General features: G+C 43.0%; 1 protein-coding gene across 1 annotated transcript; it reads left to right on the top strand.

The window, feature by feature from the left end:
- Positions 1 to 12,828: 12,828 nt before the first annotated feature.
- LOC311100784 (MARVEL domain-containing protein 1-like) lies at positions 12,829 to 13,670 on the top strand. Its single transcript, XM_084141745.1, has one exon. The coding sequence runs from the start codon at positions 13,079 to 13,081 to the stop codon at positions 13,565 to 13,567; it is 489 nt and encodes a 162-aa protein (XP_083997871.1). The 5' UTR covers positions 12,829 to 13,078; the 3' UTR covers positions 13,568 to 13,670.
- The last annotated feature ends 6,260 nt before the right edge of the window (positions 13,671 to 19,930 follow it).

Raw genomic sequence — 19,930 nt, 5'->3', positions numbered from 1 at the left:
TGAGGACATTGAGAGCTTTGTGTGTGTCCTGAGTCTGACCAACCTCAGTAACCAGCGTGGTCCCATTGTGTCTTTCCATGTCACCCTCTCCACACTGTGTGTGTATGTGTGTGTGTGTGTGTGTGTGTGTGTGGTTGAGAGAATGCCAAGAGTGTGCAAAGCTGTCATCAAGGGTGGCTATTTGAAGAATGTCAAATATAAAATATATTTTCATTGGTTTAACACTTTATTGGTTACTACATGATTCCATATGTGTTATTTCATAGTTTGATGTCTTCACTATTGTTCTACAATGTGGAAAATAATAAAAATAAAGAAAAACCCTTGAATGAGTAGGTGTGTCCAAACTTTTGACTGGTACTGTATACACACACACACACACACATATTACTGAAACCCACCTCAGATGATTAAACGCCCGGAGCCAGCGAGGCCCCAGTGTGTCTCTCCCCTCCACCCTGAGTCCGCTCCGTTGGCCACTGGTCCTCAGTCCCATCAGGGCCTGGACCAGCTCAGCCTCGTCCCTGTAGCCCCACACCAGCTGGGCCCTCTGCTCTGCATCCTGGTCCCCAGCCGCCGTCAACAACTCCTGCAGCTGACACAGATTCACCTGGGGGGGACATCAAAATTGATTTTTTAAAATGTATGTGCACGATCAGCTGTTTACCTACTGTAAATCAATTGCATACAGTGGGGAAAAAAAGTATTTAGTCAGCCACCAATTGTGCAAGTTCTCCCACTTAAAAAGATGAGAGAGGCCTGTAATTTTCATCATAGGTACACGCCAACTATGACAGACAAAATGAGAAAAAAAAATCCAGAAAATCACATTGTAGGATTTTTAATGAATTTATTTGCAAATGATGGTGGAAAATAAGTATTTGGTCAATAACAAAAGTTTCTCAATACTTTGTTATATACCCTTTGTTGGCAATGACACAGGTCAAATGTTTTCTGTAAGTCTTCACAAGGTTTTCACACACTGTTGCTGGTATTTTGGCCCATTCCTCCATGCAGATCTCCTCTAGAGCAGTGATGTTTTGGGGCTGTCGCTGGGCAACACGGACTTTCAACTCCCTCCAAAGATTTTCTATGGGGTTGAGATCTGGAGACTGGCTAGGCCACTCCAGGACCTTGAAATGCTTCTTACGAAGCCACTCCTTCGTTGCCCGGGCGGTGTGTTTGGGATCATTGTCATGCTGAAAGACCCAGCCACGTTTCATCTTCAATGCCCTTGCTGATGGAAGGAGGTTTTCACTCAAAATCTCACGATACATGGCCCCATTCATTCTTTCCTTTACACGGATCAGTCGTCCTGGTCCCTTTGCAGAAAAACAGCCCCAAAGCATGATGTTTCCACCCCCATGCTTCACAGTAGGTATGGTGTTCTTTGGATGCAACTCAGCATTCTTTGTCCTCCAAACACGACGAGTTGAGTTTTTACCAAAAAGTTCTATTTTGGTTTCATCTGACCATATGACATTCTCCCAATCCTCTTCTGGATCATCCAAATGCACTCTAGCAAACTTCAGACGGGCCTGGACATGTACTGGCTTAAGCAGGGGGACACGTCTCGCACTGCAGGATTTGAGTCCCTGGCGGCGTAGTGTGTTACTGATGGTAGGCTTTGTTACTTTGGTCCCAGCTCTCTGCAGGTCATTCACTAGTTCCCCCCGTGTGGTTCTGGGATTTTTGCTCACCGTTCTTGTGATCATTTTGACCCCACGGGGTGAGATCTTGCGTGGAGCCCCAGATCGAGGGAGATTATCAGTGGTCTTGTATGTCTTCCATTTCCTAATAATTGCTCCCACAGTTGATTTCTTCAAACCAAGCTGGTTACCTATTGCAGATTCAGTCATCCCAGCCTGGTGCAGGTCTACAATTTTGTTTCTGGTGTCCTTTGACAGCTCTTTGGTCTTGGCCATAGTGGAGTTTGGAGTGTGACTGTTTGAGGTTGTGGACAGGTGTCTTTTATACTGATAACAAGTTCAAACAGGTGCCATTAATACAGGTAACGAGTGGAGGACAGAGGAGCCTCTTAAAGAAGAAGTTACAGGTCTGTGAGAGCCAGAAATCTTGCTTGTTTGTAGGTGACCAAATACTTATTTTCCACCATAATTTGCAAATAAATTCATTAAAAATCCTACAATGTGATTTTCTGGAAAAAAAATTCTCAATTTGTCTGTCATAGTTGACGTGTACCTATGATGAAAATTACAGGCCTCTCTCATCTTCTTAAGTGGGAGAATTTGCACAATTGGTGGCTGACTAAATACTTTTTTTCCCCACTGTACATAATTAGCAGTTGTATTTATTTTGCCTGTTTTTAACCAGTTAAGTAATTGAGAAGTGAGAACACATCCTCTTTTACCAGAAACCTCCTTAACCCTAACCTTACCTTAACCATTGTCAATCCCTATGCTGAAACTTTACCTTTAGATCTGCTGACTGAATATCCACATCCTAAATAATATCAAACTCACCCCGCCAAAGATGTTCCCTGAGCCCGCCTTCCTACTCCTCCGCTTTGCCAGACACCACAGTGTGGAGGGCCCTGCCACCATTGAGGAGGAAGACGGAGAGGCTGCCTCCGCATCTGTCCTCTCCAGGGGAGAGGCACCAAGAGTGGGGAGAAGATGTCGCGAGATGGGCCTACCTGTGGAGGATATGAAAGGTTTGGCTTAAGGGCTAGAACTCACTTGTTGCAATTGCATTGTATTTCATGTTTGTCCATTTCTAGGGGCAACTTGATCTTACTCAGAGGAATGACTGTGCTAGTTACAGATTTAGGATGGTGTGACTGAAGCATGTCCTGGCCAAGGGAAACTCCGGGCCCTTGTTTGTCCTGGCCAGGTTATGGTTTAGGAAAAACTCCAGGCCCTTTGTAAAGGAAGCGCGGTGGGGTGCAAGGCAAGCTCCTGCCAGTCTCTACCTGTCCTTGATTGTTTAATCGTGCTTTAAGGAGCAGAGAGAGGAACCCAGTCCATCCTGTCCCAATGACCATTACACTGCAGATGATAAGAACCAGTCTACCGATACAGTAACTCTGGTAAGAACCAGTCCGCTAAGTAAGTCTGCTTGGTCACACATGAATAACTGGCACAGTGGCAGGCAGTGTAATGGTATTAGCAGAGTTATGTAGGGTAGTTACCTGGCTGTGTCACTAGGTCAACTGTAGCCTACTGGAGAAATAAAGGCTCTGCTCCAATATCCACACTAGAATTCCACTTAGAAAGCATGCCCAATACATTGCTCCATTTTAAGTTGTATGCTAGTGTGGATATTTGGAATGTAGCCATTCGCTCTCTCCACCATATGGAATTAGAAAGCATTTGATCTGATTCAATTACAATTTATTCAGATTCTATGATAGGCCTATCTACTGTGTTTCTGTTGAGGTTCTAGAATAGACGGCAACCTGAGAAAGCCACTTTAGAATGTTATGCACTGAAGATGACTCACATCAACACATCATTAATGTAATTGAAATGCTGCACTATGTAAAATATTGCATTAACCCTTTAACTGTCTCTTCTTGAAAAACACATTGAAAAAAAGGTTATTCCCCTTAAATTCCTATCAACTCAAATAAGAACTTCCCATAGTTCTTTTTCAACTTTATGGTTTATTTTGGAAATAACAGAGCTCTAATAGGCGGTTGGGAAGTCAAAACAAGGTCATATCAGCAATGCCATATTAGAATCGCAATTTGCATAGCATTTGTGATCGACCTCCTCGATTCTGACTTTTCTAGCAACATTTGAAATTGTGTTTTTTACATTGGATAAAAGTAGAGACTCAGAGCTAGAAAATGGTATATCATACACTGCAGTTGAGGAACAAATGGGAAAGTAATTCTGCCCCACCTTTCAGAAACTGGCCCTTGAATGTTTTGGGACACCAACTGGAGAGCTCTTCTTTTTCTACACCCATTCAGCATTGTTCACACCCTCTTAAGCCTTAGCCCCACCCATCTCTTTAAGGATTCACATGTGAGGCCATGTGCTAAACAGTGAGTACGGTAGTGTACAACCAAAGATTAAGACTAAAGGCTGGTTTATACTACTTCTATCGACATGTCTGTATACAGTTGTCGCAGTGACATAAAGAACATTCTATTGTCGTCCGACATCAAACATGTTGTTGTCGTTATGAAAAAGTATAAACACAAAAATGACAGGCTGCATGACATCAGCAGCCTGGGGGTCCAAAATAGCATAATTTGTGTTTTTTAACACCAATAAACCCATCTGTTTGAAAATGTATTTAGTATATGTCAATCTAGCAAATCAGGCAACTAAAGGCAACTTTCTAAGCAATGTTTTTGGTTAGTTTCTAGCTTGTTAGAAGGTGTAAACAGTACAGTGAAATGGTTACTTGCATAGTGGAGTCTTTTGTTTAGATATGTAGCTAACTAGCTAGCTAAACAATTAACCATAATCCCAACTCATAACGTTACTACCCTACATTAACCTACAGGTAGCTAAAGCTAACAAACTAGCTACGTTCAATGTTAGCTAGATAGCTAACATTAGGCTATAACTAGCAATGCAAATGGCTCAGAGATACGAATAACATTACTACAAAAGATCATCGAGCCAGCCAGCTAACGTTAGTTAGCTAGCTAACAGTACGCTTTAACTTGCAATGAAAACGACTTTCTGACAAAATTAGAAACTTATAAAATCCGCGAATGTAGCTAGCTAAACTCTCTTACCCTTATACATGGATGAACGTTTCTCCCTCTCTGTCACGGATGCCCTGGTCGCCCTTAGTTTGAAGATGTAATCCGGAGACAGGTGTTTTATACAACAGCCTTCTGTGTTCTCTTTTCGACTCCCTCCGCATTTGCAATCAAATGCCTGAATTTTCTCCATCTCCTTAGCTATCATACTCTGCTTCCACCGGGCATTCCACTGATTTCAAAACTCGGTCCTCCAGAAAGTGGAGAGCCTTAGCAACACGTGCAGTTCTTCGTGATATCTTTTTAAAAAGCCGCTTTAGAAAGGATGACCTACACACACTGAGCAGCTCATGTTATAGACAGAAGCGTGCTACATGGCAGACCAATCCGAACTCATCTCTCGGCATGTCCAGCCCATCCAATATCTCAGCCAATCATGGCTAGCGGGAAGGTTCCTGTCTTTTTCCGTGGCTAAACCAACTAGGCTCGTAATTTAACAATTTTATTCGTATTTACAGATGGCATACAAGTTTGTTTTTAAGGCACATGAAAATTCACATGTTCCAGAAGGCATTTCTGCCCCAAAAAAAGCATTTTGATAAAATAAAAATGTTAAAATGCCTCTCCTGTGAAGTGGTGATGCGTGGCATATGCCTAGTTTCCTAAAATGAGTCAAATTTCAACAATATCACAAAAAATAGGTAGGTTAGCATTGTTAAATAAGGGCTGATGGCATGTATTTTCTTTATATATTTATTTGTGCAAATTATGGTAATGTTGTATGTCCAAACATGAATATTCAATTACATTGAAACAAATGCGTTTTCAGGAGGTATATAGTGCAATGTCCCTCAAAAGGTTTTCTTACATTTCTAATTATCCATGATCTTCCATTATGTTTACCTCATGCTCAGACTACATTTTGAGATAATATATGACAAAGTGCCGTTTAAAAAAAACTATTATAGGCACTATTTTTTACCTAATTTATACCAGCATGTCACCTGTGCATCTAGAGGCAAATAAACTTTCTATCACCTTTACTCCACACACAGAGATACATACAAAGCTCTCCCTCGCCCTCCATTTGGCAAATCTGACCAAACTCTATCCTCCTGATTCCTGCTTACAAGCAAAAACTCAAAACAGGACGCGCTCAATAAGTAAGTGGTCCGATGAAGCGAATGCTAAGTTCAGGACTGTTTCGCGAGCACAGACTGGAATATGTTCTGGGACTCATCCGATGGCATTGAGGAGATTACAACATCAGTTACCGGCTTCATTAATAAGTGCATCGACGACATCAACCCCACAGTGACCATACGTACATATCCCAACCAGAAGCTATGAATTACAGGCAACATCCTCACTGAGCTAAAGGCTAAAGCTGACACTTTCAAGGAGCGGGACACTAACCCGGAGGCTTATGAGAAATCCCGCTACGCCCTCCGACAAACCATCAAACAGGCAAAGCGTCAATACAGGACTAAGATCGAATCCTACAACACCGGCTCTGACAAAGGTCGGATGTGGCAGGGCTTGCAAACTATCATGGATTACAAAGGGAAACCCAGCTGCAAGCTGCCCAGTGACGCAAGACTACCAGACAAACTAAATGCCTTCTACAGTCGCATCGAGACAAGCGTTACTGAACCATGCGTGAGTGCACTAGCTATTCTGGACGACCGTGTGATCAAGCTCTCCATAGCCGATGTGAGTAAGACCTTTAAACAGGTTAACATTCACAAGGCCGTGGGGCCAGATGGATTACCAGGACGAGTACTCAGAGCATGCGCTGACCAGCTGGCAAGTGTCTTCACTGACATTTTCAACCTCTCCCTGACCCAGTCTGTAATACCTACATGTTTCAAGCAGATCACCATTGTCCCGGTGCCCAAGAACACGAAGGTAACCTGTCTAAATGAATCGCCCCATCGCACTCACATCTGTAGCCATGAAATGCTTTGAAAGGCTGGTCATGACTTACACCAACACCATCATCCCAGACACCCTGGACTCACTCCAATTCACATACCGCCCCGACAGATCCACAGATGACGCAATCTCTATTGCACTCCACATTGCCCTTTCCCACTTGGACAAAAGGAACACCTAGATTGCCGTGAAAAAGAATTTGGCCCCAGATGTTCTCTGTTTGTGCATATTTATTTACACCAAATGTTATCAAATCTCCAACCAAAACCTAATATTAGATAAAGGGAACCTGAGTTAACAAAAAAACAAAGAAAATTACACTTATTTAGTTTATTTAATAAACAAAGTTAAGCAACACCCAATGCCCCCTTACACTCAATAACTGGTCGTGTCACATTTAGCTGCAATGACTGAGACCCAACACTTCTTGTAGCTGGTGATCAGTTTAACATCACTGTGGAGGAATTTTGGCCCACTCATCCATGCAGAACTTCTTTAACTCAGCAACATTTGTGGGTTTTCGAGCATGAACTGCTCGTTTAATGTCCTGCCACAATGATCCAAAACACACAAGCAAGTCTACATCAGAATGGCTGAAAAGCAACACAGACCTAAGCCCGATTGAGATGTTGTGGCAGGACCTGAAACTAGCAGTTCATGCTTGAAAATCCACAAATGTCGCTGCTTTAAAGGAGTTCTGCATGGAAGAGTGGGCCAAAATTCCTCCACAGTGATGTGAGAGACTGATCAACAACTACAGGAAGCATTTGGATGCAGTCATTTCAGTTAAAGGTGGCACAATAAATTATTGAATGTAAGGGGGCAATCACTTTTTCACTTTTATGAAATAGGTATCAAATGTTTGTGCTATTTGTTCACTCAGGTTCCCTTTATCTAATATTAGGTTTTGGTTGAAGATCTGATAACATTACGTCAAAAATATGCTACCCTCAACAAGGGTGCTTAGTCCCCTTCTGTACTCCCTGTTCCCCCGTGACTTCGTGGCTGTCCACGACTCCAACACCATCCTTAAGTTTGCTGATGACACGGCAGTAGTAGACCGGATCACCGACGACGATGAGACGGCCTATAGGGAGGAGGATGAACAGCTTCTACCCCCAAGCCATAAGACTACTAAATAGTTAGTTAAATATAGAAGTTAACCAAATAGCTACCCAGACTATCTGCATTTACCCTTTTTGAACTAACTTCTTGGACTCATGACATGGCAGTAGAATGGCCTTACAGAAGATCTCAGTGACTTTCAATGTGACACTGTCATAGGATACCACCTTTCCAACAAGTCAGTTCATAAAATATCTGCCCTGCTAGAGTTTCCCAGGTCGATTGTAAGTGCTGTTATTGTGAAGTGGAAATGTCTAGGAGCAACAACGGCTCAGCCGCGAAGTGGTAGGCCACACAAGCACACAGAAAGGGACCGCCAAGTGCTGAAGCGAGTAGCATGTAAAATGTGTCTGTCCTCGGTTGCAACACTCACTACCAAGTTCCAAACTGCCTCTGGAAGCAACGTCAGCACAATAACTGTTCGTCAGGAGCTTCATGAAATGGACTTCCATGGCTGAGCAGCTACACAAAAGCCTAAGATCACCATGCAACATGCCAAGCATTGGCTGGAGTGGTGTAAAGCTCACCGCCAATGGACTCTGGAGCAGTGGAAACGCGTTCTCTGGAGTGATGAACCATGCTTCCCCATCTGGCAGTCCGACGGACGAATCTGGGTTTGGCGGATGCCAGGAGAATGCTACCTGCCTGAATGCATAGTGCCAACTGTAAAGTTTGGTTGAAGAGGAATAATGGTCTGGAGCTGTCTTTCATATTTCGTTCTAGGCCCCTTAGTTCCAGTGAAGGGAAATCTTACTGCTATAGCATACAATGACATTCTAGACGATTCTGTGCTTCCAACTTTGTGGAAGGCCCTTTCCTGTTTCAGCATGACATTGCCCCTGTGCACAAAGCAAGGTCCATACAGAAATGGTTTGTTGAGATTGGTGTGGAAGAACTTGACTGGCCTGCACAGAGCCCTGACCTCAACCCCATCGAACACCTTTGGGATGAATTGGAATGCCGACTGCGAGCCAGGCCTAATCGCCCAACATCAGTGCCCGACCTCACTAATGCTCTTGTGGCTGAATGGAAGCAAGTCCCCACAGCCATGTTCCAACATCTAGTGGAAAGCCTTTCCAGAAGAGTGGAGGCTGTTATAGCAGCAAAGGGGGGACCAACATCATATTAATGCCCATAATTTTGGAATGAGATGTTTGACCAGCAGGTGACCACATACTTTTGGTAATGTAGTGTATATTCCTCAATGACCTTGTACCCCTTCACTGGAACCCCTTGTATATAGCCAAGTTATCATTAATCATTGTGTATCTTTATTACATGTTTTACTTTTCTATTTTTCTCTATTTTCTTTCTCTCTGCATTGTTGGGAAGGTACTGTAAGTAATCATTTCAATGTTAATCCACACCTGTTGTTTACGAAGCATGTGACAAATAACATTTGATTTGATTTTATAGGCGACCTTAAGTCTGAATATTGATTAATTGACCCCATGGGTCATGAAATGTGGTTTAATATATATTATAAACTGGGTGGTTTGAGCCCTGAATGCTGATTGGCTGACAGCCGTGGTATATCAGGGGTATACCACGGGTATGACAAAACATTTATTTGTACTGCTCTAATTGCGTTGGTAACCAGTTTATAATAGCGATAAGGCACCTTGGGGGTTTGTGGTATATGGCCAATTTACCACGGCTAAGGGCTGTATCCAGGCACTCTGCGTTGCGTTGTGCATAAGAACAGCCCTTAGCTGTGCTATATTGGCCATATACCACACACCCTCGTGCCTTGTTGCTTAAATATAATATAGTTTTTTGTCAACAATTCAATTATATTTTTCACCAAAATAAGTACCCTATTCTTAGTCGACCATACTTTTTACTAACATAACCGCCTGGTTGAGCACATTTTTACACAATTTATAGATTTTAGTTCTTATAGCCCTATGAGTGGGCAAAGTTAATGCCAATTTATGCTTGATCGGAAATGTGGTTGGAGGCGTCGTATGGATGGTGTGACGCATTTGCAGAGCCTCTGGAGGCATGCAGAGGCCAAACTGAACCCCGTCCCACATCGCTGCGCGCCTCTCAAAATGTGTAACAATGTGGAGGGCTCCGTATAGCTCTGCATTGATATGATTGGTTGACAGTAGGTGAGGGCGGGAGGTCCTGTGCTCATACAAACTCACTTCCTTGACAACTTCCTTCACAACAGCTCTGCGCTGCTACGCGAAGTGCAAGAAGTATGAATGCCCTGACTTCTGCAGTGGCCATATCATCGTAAATGCTGCACGGCCAATGCAGACGTCTGATTGACCATGCAGCACCTTTTAGAGTGCCACAACACATAACTGTAGTTGACCAATCAAGTGAAGATTTTTTCCCATATCCACTTCTAAATCCATTGTTAAAACATGCTCTACGAGCTGGCTGAGAATAGGGCTGAAGGGAGATTAATAGTGTAGCCTACACCAATGCACTGATAGGACTGCATATTTCACGCAGGTTTAATTGGCATGCAGATATGTGGCATTCGAAGACAATTATCCAGTTTTGTAAATATATGCAAGAAAGTCTGAAAAAGTAAACGTGTTTGTTTCTTTTTCTTTTGTTAGTCTGCATCAAAACATACATATTTGGACTCGTTTTGTGTAAAGGTACAAGGCCAGAAGCTACTGTGCATTTCAGTTGCAAACAAAGGGCTTTGGAAATTAATCGTCCATCCATCCAATATAGGTCAAGGATAGTCTCGTGCATAATAGCCGAATAAACAACTCTGGAATAACAAAGACTATAGTGACACGTCGTTCTTATGCTTTTTCCAGGATAATTTTCTCTAGGTCATTTTGTTCTGTGCTGCACTGCAGTATATTTGGTCAATTATGGCTTATAAAGGACCTTTGATTTATCGATAGCTCTGTGCACTCGGTGTTGTTGTCAATTGGCCGCACTCTGTAATTTTGTCATCTCGGGTCTACGCCACTGTGCCTATCCACCAATGAGAGCGGATATGGTAATTACCCCCCAGCCTATAGGGCCGGCTGGAATGTTTTCTCGAGCAAGGGCGGAGCAAGGTGTGAAGATCAGCCCCTCGGCCACGTAGATAATTTATTGACGTCAATGCTCCTGGCACGAAGCTGTGTGTGAGGGGCTTGACGATTCAAAAAATCATGTGTGTGTGCCTTCGCCTGCTTGGGTACGGAATATCCCTTTATGGCATCTCCCTGTGCACACTAACTTCACACTTTCACAGCGGGTTACAAAATTGCAAGAGTTGAATGCATGCATGACATAAAACTGTATAATTGTGCATAATCTAGAAGGGACATTTAGAAACCCACGTGAACTCATGTCATCATTAGGTTGCCATTATGTGTTCTGCCCTGAAGTCAATGCACTCAGTAACTGATGGAAGACTATTGATTACTGCATAACCCCCCAGCCATTGACCTGACCTAATCATATCTACAATGATCAGACTGACTGGGTGGAAAGTCACATGTTGCATCATTTCTTGGAAGGCTATAGTGTAATGTGTATTACCTAGGCCCCGTGTGTGTGTGTGTGTGTGTGATGTGATGTGTGTACGGCAAATAAAATGTTGTGCACAATTAGGCTCTGTTTGTTCAGTGTAAGTCTGTGTGTGTGTGTGTGTGTGTGTGTTTGTGTGTTTGCGCGTGTTCGCGCATGAGTATGTATGTCAAATCAAATCTGTGTGTGTGTGTGTATGTGTTTGCGTGTGTGTGTGTGTTCGCGCATGAGTATGTATGTCAAATCAAATCTGTGTGTGTGTGTGTGTGTGTGTGTGTGTGTGTGTGGGTGTAGGCCACCAAGGGGCATCAGAGTGCTTCAGAAGGATGAGTATCCTCTCTAGGAAGTAACCTACTGCTGGAGATAATTTGAGAACCAGGGGGAGGAGCCTTTCACTACCAAAGAGTCCCCTCATAAAACAATAAAACAGACTCAGTAAACATTTCTGACACTCAGCCAACTCTCAAGATTATTTCAAGGTAAACAGTTATTATTTTCTGTTCTATTCTTATGCATCACATTCCAAGGTTTGGCTGCACTCTGAAAACAACATGTTTGTCTCAGCCACATCATTTTGTCTTTTTGACAACTTGGCAGGAAAAAGTGAATGGCTTAGGCCGGGCTACCATTTATGTTTCTCAAACTCTTGCAACTTTTTTGAAGAACTTCAATATGGCCAGCTAACGAAACACATTGTTGCATTAACATTGTCTCAATTTAATCATAACTTCCAAAGAAAACTGTTTGAGGAGTGTGAACAAATATAATGCAGCTGAAAAAACAGAGATTGATGAGGAGCAAATAGATGAACATGAATCAAACAAACTCTCAGCAAAGCTCTCTCTCTCTCTCTCTCTCTCTCTCTCTCTCTCTCTCTTTCTCATACGCACGCACGCACCATGCGCGCGCGCACACACACACACACACACACAATAGGATAGAAGGCAGCAAGTGAGAGAGAACAAACACCATTGTAAATACAACCCATATTAATGTTGATTTATTTTGCCTGTTTGAGGAGTGTGAACAAATATAATGCAGCTGAAAAAACAGAGATTGATGAGGAGAAAATAGATGAACATGAATCAAACAAACTCTCAGCAAAGCTCTCTCTCTCTCTCTCTCTCTCTCTCTCTCTCTCTCTCTCTCTCTCTCTCTCTCACGCACGCACCATGCGCGCGCACACACACACACACACACACACACACACACACACACACACACACAATAGGATAGAAGGCAGCAAGTGAGAGAGAACAAACACCATTGTAAATACAACCCATATTAATGTTGATTTATTTTGCCTTTTCTACTTCAACTAGTTGCATATTGTTACAACACTGTACACAGTCAAAATATAACATTTGAAATGTCTGTATTCTTTTGAAACTGTTGTGAGTGAAATGTTTACTGTTAATTTCTGATTGTTTATTTCACTTTTGGTTATTCTCTATTTCACTTGTTTTGGCCATGTAAACATATGTTTCCCATGCCAATAATGCCCTTTGAATTGAATTGAGAGGAGGAGCGGTCTTTGAATTTTAATCCGTCCCTCTTTCGGTTCCCTACCCCAACCTACGGGAGCGAGAGAGAGAGAGAGAGAGAGGGGGGAGAGGAAAGGAAACGGAAAAGACGAAACACACAATCCTCCTAATTTCAAAACCCCGGGCTGTGCAGAAGAAAAGACAACTCTTACACATTTTACCCTTCTAACCACCTATTTATTTAGCAATCTACCCTCCCTTTTACTTTTCCGTTTTTTCTGTCTTTCTTTTCAGTCGGTGGTAGATTGAACTCCTCCGCTCTGCTCAGTAAAAGGTCCCAGTGTTCGCTGGAGCAGAGATGCCCCCCCAGCCGGAGGTGAGCACGAAGTTCCGGGACTTCCTCAAGAGTTTTCTCGGCATCATCCGAATCCTCCAAATCCTATTCGGAGCTGGACTATGGGTCACAATCGCCGCCAACAAATACGAAGGCTCCATCCACTTCGTCCTGTTCGTGGCAGTCCTCTTCTGGCTCCTCACCCTCGCCGCCTTCTTCATCACCCTCCTGGACAAGCAGGACCTCGTCCCCATCTTGGGAGGGGAACGGTGGTTGCTTAGCAACCTGGTTCACGACATCGCGGCCGCGGTGCTGTATCTACCGGCGATCGGCGTCATGATCTACAAAACGGAGCGGTACGCATACTGCAACCTGGAGCAATACAAACACAACTGCCTGTATAAAGTCTACCTGGCTGCAGCCGTGTTCGCATGTCTGGGCGCTGTGGTTTATCTTGTCTCGGCGGTGTATGTGGGCTGTAGGAAGTGCCGGGGCGAGCAGACGGTGGTTTGAGAGAGAGAGGGGAGGACAGAAGGGAACAGAGGAGTGAGCAGAGGTGTAGTCCAGGGTATACGCTGGTATACGGCGTATACCTACTTATTTTTCAGTCAGCATTGCGTATACCCACTTCTAAATCCCCCCTGATGCGCATCATTCAGTAATATCTGTGAGTCAGATTGCCTATTTTCTTCCTCGGGGATAGTGAAGCCATGACCCACCCTCCTCTGCCTCTAATTGGCTGGTACTCGCTGCTTTCACTGATTAGATTGGTTAACTTTAGGCATGAGGACTGATGAGCCAATCAGAGGCAGAGTAGGGCGGGTCATGCCGAGGAAAATATCGCTAATACCTCAGGTGCCAGTGAAAAAAAAAAAAAAAAAAACTCAGGTGCCGGTGCCACTTGACTACGATAACGGCAGCAGACCAAACAACGGATGAAGAAAGGACACAAGCGGCGGTGTGCCACCCGTTGATGGAAGACATCATTCTGAGGTAAGTTTTAAGGTGGTTTCCAAATGAATCATTATTTTAAACTACTGGCAAATTGCCAGTGACTGCACATTTAGAGGAGAAGAGATGTTGCCGCCAATAGTTAGTGCGAGTCGGCTAACGTTATGAAGCTAGCTACGTAGATTGGGATAATGTGGGGAAACCGGGGCATTGTTGGTTTTCAGTAAGTGTTTAATCAACCCAGTTCATAAGAATTTCATACCAGACTGATGAAACTGATTATCTCAATGTTTATGAAGCTTGTTTATTATTGTAAAGGTCTAAATTATAACGTTAGCCAAGTTACTAAGCCCTAAATTATAACATTAGCCAAGTTACTTAGCCCTAACTAACCTATATGATCTAGTTTAATTGCATAGTAGCTAAGCTGGTAGTTGATTTTTAAGTAAGTTAAAACACAAGAATGGGGACAAATAGTTTAAGATTCAGCCTAAAACAATATTGAGGTCTAATCAGGCTGTCTTATTTTGTATAGGGACAGGTAACCATGAAAAGGAAGGGAGATATTGCAGACTTTTTTGTAAAGAGGCACAAATCAGGCCCAGATCAGGCCCAGGCAGACCCCACCCCTAAAACCAGCAGCCCTGGCAGCTCTCAACCGGGAGCTAGCCAGGCAAGTCAGTGTGAGCATAGAGAAGGATCCAGTCTACCACCACCAGGTCAGAACACACAGGCAGTAAATTGCATCTCCAGTTTATTGAAAAGTGAAGCCTCACACTGTAACAAAAGGTGATTTTGACAGATTAAGCCTCATTTTGAATTTCTGTGTGATGTTATTTATTTTATTGCCCTTCTATTTATTTTGTCTGTATCCATGTTTGTTTTTTACAATGCTACTGTTATATAACATTTTGTGTTAAATTTGTTGTTTTTTTGTTAAATAAACTCTCCCAAGTATTTCACTCACTAATCTCCTGTATGCTTCAGCTTCACTTGCTGAAAATATTTCCACTTGGTTATGCAGATTGTTAATGTAAAGAGGGGGACCCATGTCTTGCTGATGACTATTGTGATCACAGTAGTGTGTGTGTGTGTGTGTGTGTGTGTGTGTGTAAGTGTGTGAGAGAGAGAGAGACAGGGAGATGCATAATTAGTTTTGTTGTTGTCTGTAGACATCAATAATGACTGGCCAGACCTGTGGAGTGCTAAACAAACAGAAGACTTCAAATCCAAGAACCCCTGGTTGGGATCCAAAAACAAAAAATTGGGTAAGTTTAGGTAGATTGCTAGTTTGGGTAACTTCTGAAACAGTGGGCACAGATAACTTTGTGTGTGTGTGTGTGTGTGTGTGTGTGTAAAGGACCATGCACACGTACAGCTGTGGATACAGGAGTAGTTACATTGTTTGTTTATGCTTCGCAGGATGTCTGGTCTGTAGCAGTGTGAACTCCATTGGGATCGACAAGGAGCAAGGACAAGGTGTATCGCTCTCAAGAGAATGGATGAACTTTGAAATTCAAGTGTCTGGCCAGGGAAGTAGAACAACAAGTTTGTCAATCTTGAGAAATAAGGTGAGGAAACATGCGTTGTCCAAGGCCCACACTCAGGCTGTGAAGGTGGCAGAGCAACAGAAAGAAGCTGCCATTGAGAATGCAGTGGAGACTATGACTGAGTCCTACATGAAGGAAACTGAAGCTGTGTTTCGAACAGCCTACCATCTGGCCAAAAAGAACCGACCCTTTTCTGACCATGAGAGCCTCATTGAGCTGCAGGAACTGAATGGTGTAAAAATGGGCTCAATACTTCATTCACGTTACAGTGCAACACAAATAATACAACATGTTGCTAGTGAGATGCAGAGCAAAATCATCAGTAGCATTATAGCATCATCCAGTAAGTTAGCTGTCCTAATTGACGAGGCATCTTCTTTAAGTCACAAAGCTGTCATGACAGTTTCTATTAAAGCATCAATTCAAGAAGAAAGCCCTGAGTTCATATTCCTGGAACTTGTTGAACTGGAAAATCAGAGAGCAGATGGCATATTACAGGCGTTACTCACCTGTTTAACTAATGCTGGCTTTACAGAAGAGTGGCTTCATGAAAACTGGGTAACATTTGTATCTGATGGAGCCAGTGTCATGCTAGGAAAGAAGTCAGGAGTAGCAACCAGACTGACTTTGAGATTCCCAAAGCTTTTTGTATGGCACTGCATGAACCATAGACTTGAACTTGCTGTGTCAGATGCAGTTGATGAGGTAAACTCTGTCAATCACTTTAAAACTTTTATCCAGAAGCTATACTCTCTGTATAGTGTGTCAAACAAAAATGAACGTGAACTTGTTAATGCAGCAGCTGAAGTAGGCTCACAACTTCTTCGCATTGGCAGAATCTTGGATGTACGCTGGGTGGCCAGTAGCTTTCGGACTGTTCGTGCTGTTTGGACATCCCTGGGAGCTCTTGTGCAGCACTTTAAAAATGCTTGCAGTGATGAGATGAGGTCCACCAAAGAGAGGCAGATGTACAGAGGTTTGTTAGACCGTGTTCAAAGTCCAGAATTCATTTGTGACCTTGGCCTCATGTACGACACTCTCCATGAACTAAGTCTCCTGTCACAGGAGCTTCAGTCTCGTTCTATAACGCTCCTCAGAGCAGAGCATCTGCTGAAACGCTCAATCAGAGTGATCCAGTCATTCAAAGAGAGTCCAGGTGAGAAATATAGTGAGGCTTTAGAAGCAAAACAGACTGGGGAGTATCGGTCTATAGCCCTGAAAACAAATGCAAAGCTGAAGTCTATCAATCCAGGCCAGTTCTTACAAAGCCTTGTGAACAATCTGGAGAAACGCTTGTCTTTTGAAGATGAGACCATCATGGACCTCAGCATCCTTGATCAGAGTAAGTGGCCATCAAAGCCCAGCATCCGCCATGGTGAAGAACAAGTTAAGCGACTGTGCAAGCGATTTAACTTGTGCACAGACCAAGCACTGAATGGGATGCGGGACCTACTGGAAGAGCCCAGTAGTGAGCCCAAGGACCTAAAACCACTTATGAACTGTATGAAAACATTCCCTGTCGGTACAGCAGAGTGTGAGAGGAATTTTAGCCTTATGAACAATATAAGCTCAGACAAGAGGGCTGTCCTTCTGATCTCAAACATATCAAACTTGATGATGATTAATATCAACGGCCCACCAACTTCCAAGTTTGATCCTAGAAAATATACAAGGACCTGGTTGAAGAGCCATCGTGCTGCCTCTTCGGTGCGTTCTAGACAGTGCAGTGTGAAAGCTCCTGCAGAAAGCAAATTTGTCTGGAATATACTGTAGTATGAGCAAAGGTCAGAAACCCAGTGCTGGGTTGAGAGAGTATATCACTGTTGATGTGTTGTTAATGCATATATTTTTGTTAATTGTTAACTAAATATTGTTGTAACATATTTTGTTGAATGATTTACCGGTAAATGAACATGTTCAAAACAAAGCATATAGCAATATGAACAAGGATGCATTGTCACCTTCAGATTTGAAGTATTTTATTTAAATAAATGTGCAAAAAATAATCGAAACACCATTTCCTGTTTGCCTCATGATAAATACATTTTACATTCATCCAGGCTGCTCTTGTGACCAGTAGTAACTACAAACTGCTCCTAATCAAGTCATGATCATTTTATAATAGTGTGCAAGTAGAAATTACATATTTTTGGGTAAACTAAATCATAGTCTTACATGTCACTGTTTCTAAAACAGGGCTTTTTTCTGGACTACTTAAAAAAAAAAAAGGTGAATACTGAGAGTATACCCACTTCTCCAGGGACCACTACACCACTGGGAGTGAGGGATGGGGCGGAGGACTGGTGGAGGGAGGCAAGAGCTCTCCCGGGTTAGGGGAGAGGACAGGGGTGGAGAGGGGGTATTTTCTGTTCCCCAAAGCTGAGTGTCCTCTTGTCTTCTTGGCTCAAACTACTACAGGTTTGTCCATATTCTGTTCCGTAATTTAATGTCAGTATCATTTCAGCAGCTTATCAAAGTATATATTTTATATTTTTGTCTGTGTGTTTTTTTTATATGACCGCAAGCTATCTTTTTTAAGTTGTTGGACTATAATAATTTTTTGGTAGGCCTACTCCAGTGTTTTTGTTTTGACTGCCAACAACATTCCAAAGCTCTGAGAAGTCCAGTCCTGGCATGGACATTTTATCTGTGCCTTTAAAAACAAATACCTTATGCTTTGCAGCCTACAACAAGTTGTAATAGCAAGGACATGAGATTATATGCCTTTGATATGAAAATACCTACAACATATTTGTTGCCAATGTTTTTAAGTGTCCTTTTAGCAAGAAATAATCCATGTCTATTTCAAAAACAAAACCAAGTCTGTTCCTAATTAAAGTGTTCTTCATGTTAAGACCAAATGTTGATGCATTAAAACCAATGTCACTGAACACCAGAGACAGGGTTCTCTTCTTTGGTAATAACACTGTCATTAATGCCTTCTGCGTGTAGGGCCAGACATGACTTACAGAAGTAGTCTATTGCTAGCACTATTATTATCATCATTATTTTGCAGTAACAAAGCCAGGCCCAGAGCTTGACTCAGGCAGGAGCTCACCAGCGCTGAGTACCGGCACCTCAAATGTTCTACTGCTTGAGCTCCTGTTCCTCTTATAGAATATTAGCTCAAAAGCATTGTGGAGCTCCTGCACCTAAATATAAACAGTACCGGCACAAAAAATTAGTACCCGTAGCCCTCAGCTACTACCTGTCTGAGACAAACAGACTTAACCCATCAGCAGGGGTCGCTGGGATGCCACACAGACACATGAAAGAGGGAAGAGTGTGTGCCTTTACTCTGTAATCACTGCCTTTGTGACTGAAATTGTGTATGTGTGTGGGTATGTATTTATGTGATTATTGTCATATCTGAGTAAGTGTGTGTGTGTGTTAGAGAGAGAGAGAGAGAGAGAGAGAGAGAGAGAGAGACAGAGAGAGAGAGAGAGAGAGAGAGACAGAGAGAGACAGAGAGAGAAAGAGAGAGAAAGAGAGATCATAGTGATTATGAAATGGGCAGTTCTTACCGGAATTAACAGTGGTGGTTTAGGGTGTGTGTGTGGAGGTGGGGGGGGAGGGGGGAGTGTTGATGATTAGTGATCTAGAAGTTCTTTGCAGGGAGATGAGATGAGTAGTGGTCTATTCCTGGCAATCACACATTTCCTGCTATCTTCCTCCACAGACCAAAAAGAAACACATGATTGGCGTGACAATGAAGCAGAAATAAATCCAGCCACAGAGTGTATGACACAGCCTAAACCTAGTCGTGTGAAAATGATGGGAGAGGTGAAATTGTTGGAACAGGACCCATGTTCTGTGCTGAGCCAGAGAGACATGAAGGAAGGGAGGGACGTAGGAAGCGATATTAACATTTTGGAACAGGACCCATGTTCTGTGCTGAGCCAGAGAGACATGAAGGAAGGGAGGGACGTAGGAAGCGATATTAACATTTTGGAACAGGACCCATATTCTGACATTATTAAGAAAGGGAGGGATGTAGGAAGTGTTACGAAAATGTTGGAACAGGACCCATGTTCTGTGATGAGCCAGAGAGACATGAAGCAAGGGAGGGAGGAAGGAAGCATTGTGAAAATGTTGGTTGCTGAGCCCTGAGTAGACTGGAGGACACAAAACACAAGATGGAATGATAAGGCTAATGTTGAACAGATGCACTAGAGGGATGTAAAGTAAATCTATGTGTGTGTGTGTGTGTGTGTGTGTGTATGTGTGTGTGTGTGTGTGAGCGAGAGAGAGAGAGTCATAAGTGTTGGGTCTGCAGCACAGGCCAAGCAAACAGCTCAAATAGAAACAAAGTAGATCCTTCCTTCCCTCCTTCTCAATAAGACCTGCTTACTCTACGCCTCATACACTCACAACT

This window comes from Coregonus lavaretus, assembly GCF_964263955.1.
Source record: "Coregonus lavaretus genome assembly, chromosome: 25".
In the NCBI taxonomy this organism is placed as follows: Eukaryota; Metazoa; Chordata; class Actinopteri; order Salmoniformes; family Salmonidae; genus Coregonus; species Coregonus lavaretus.
This window is presented reverse-complemented; position numbering and strand designations above follow the sequence as displayed.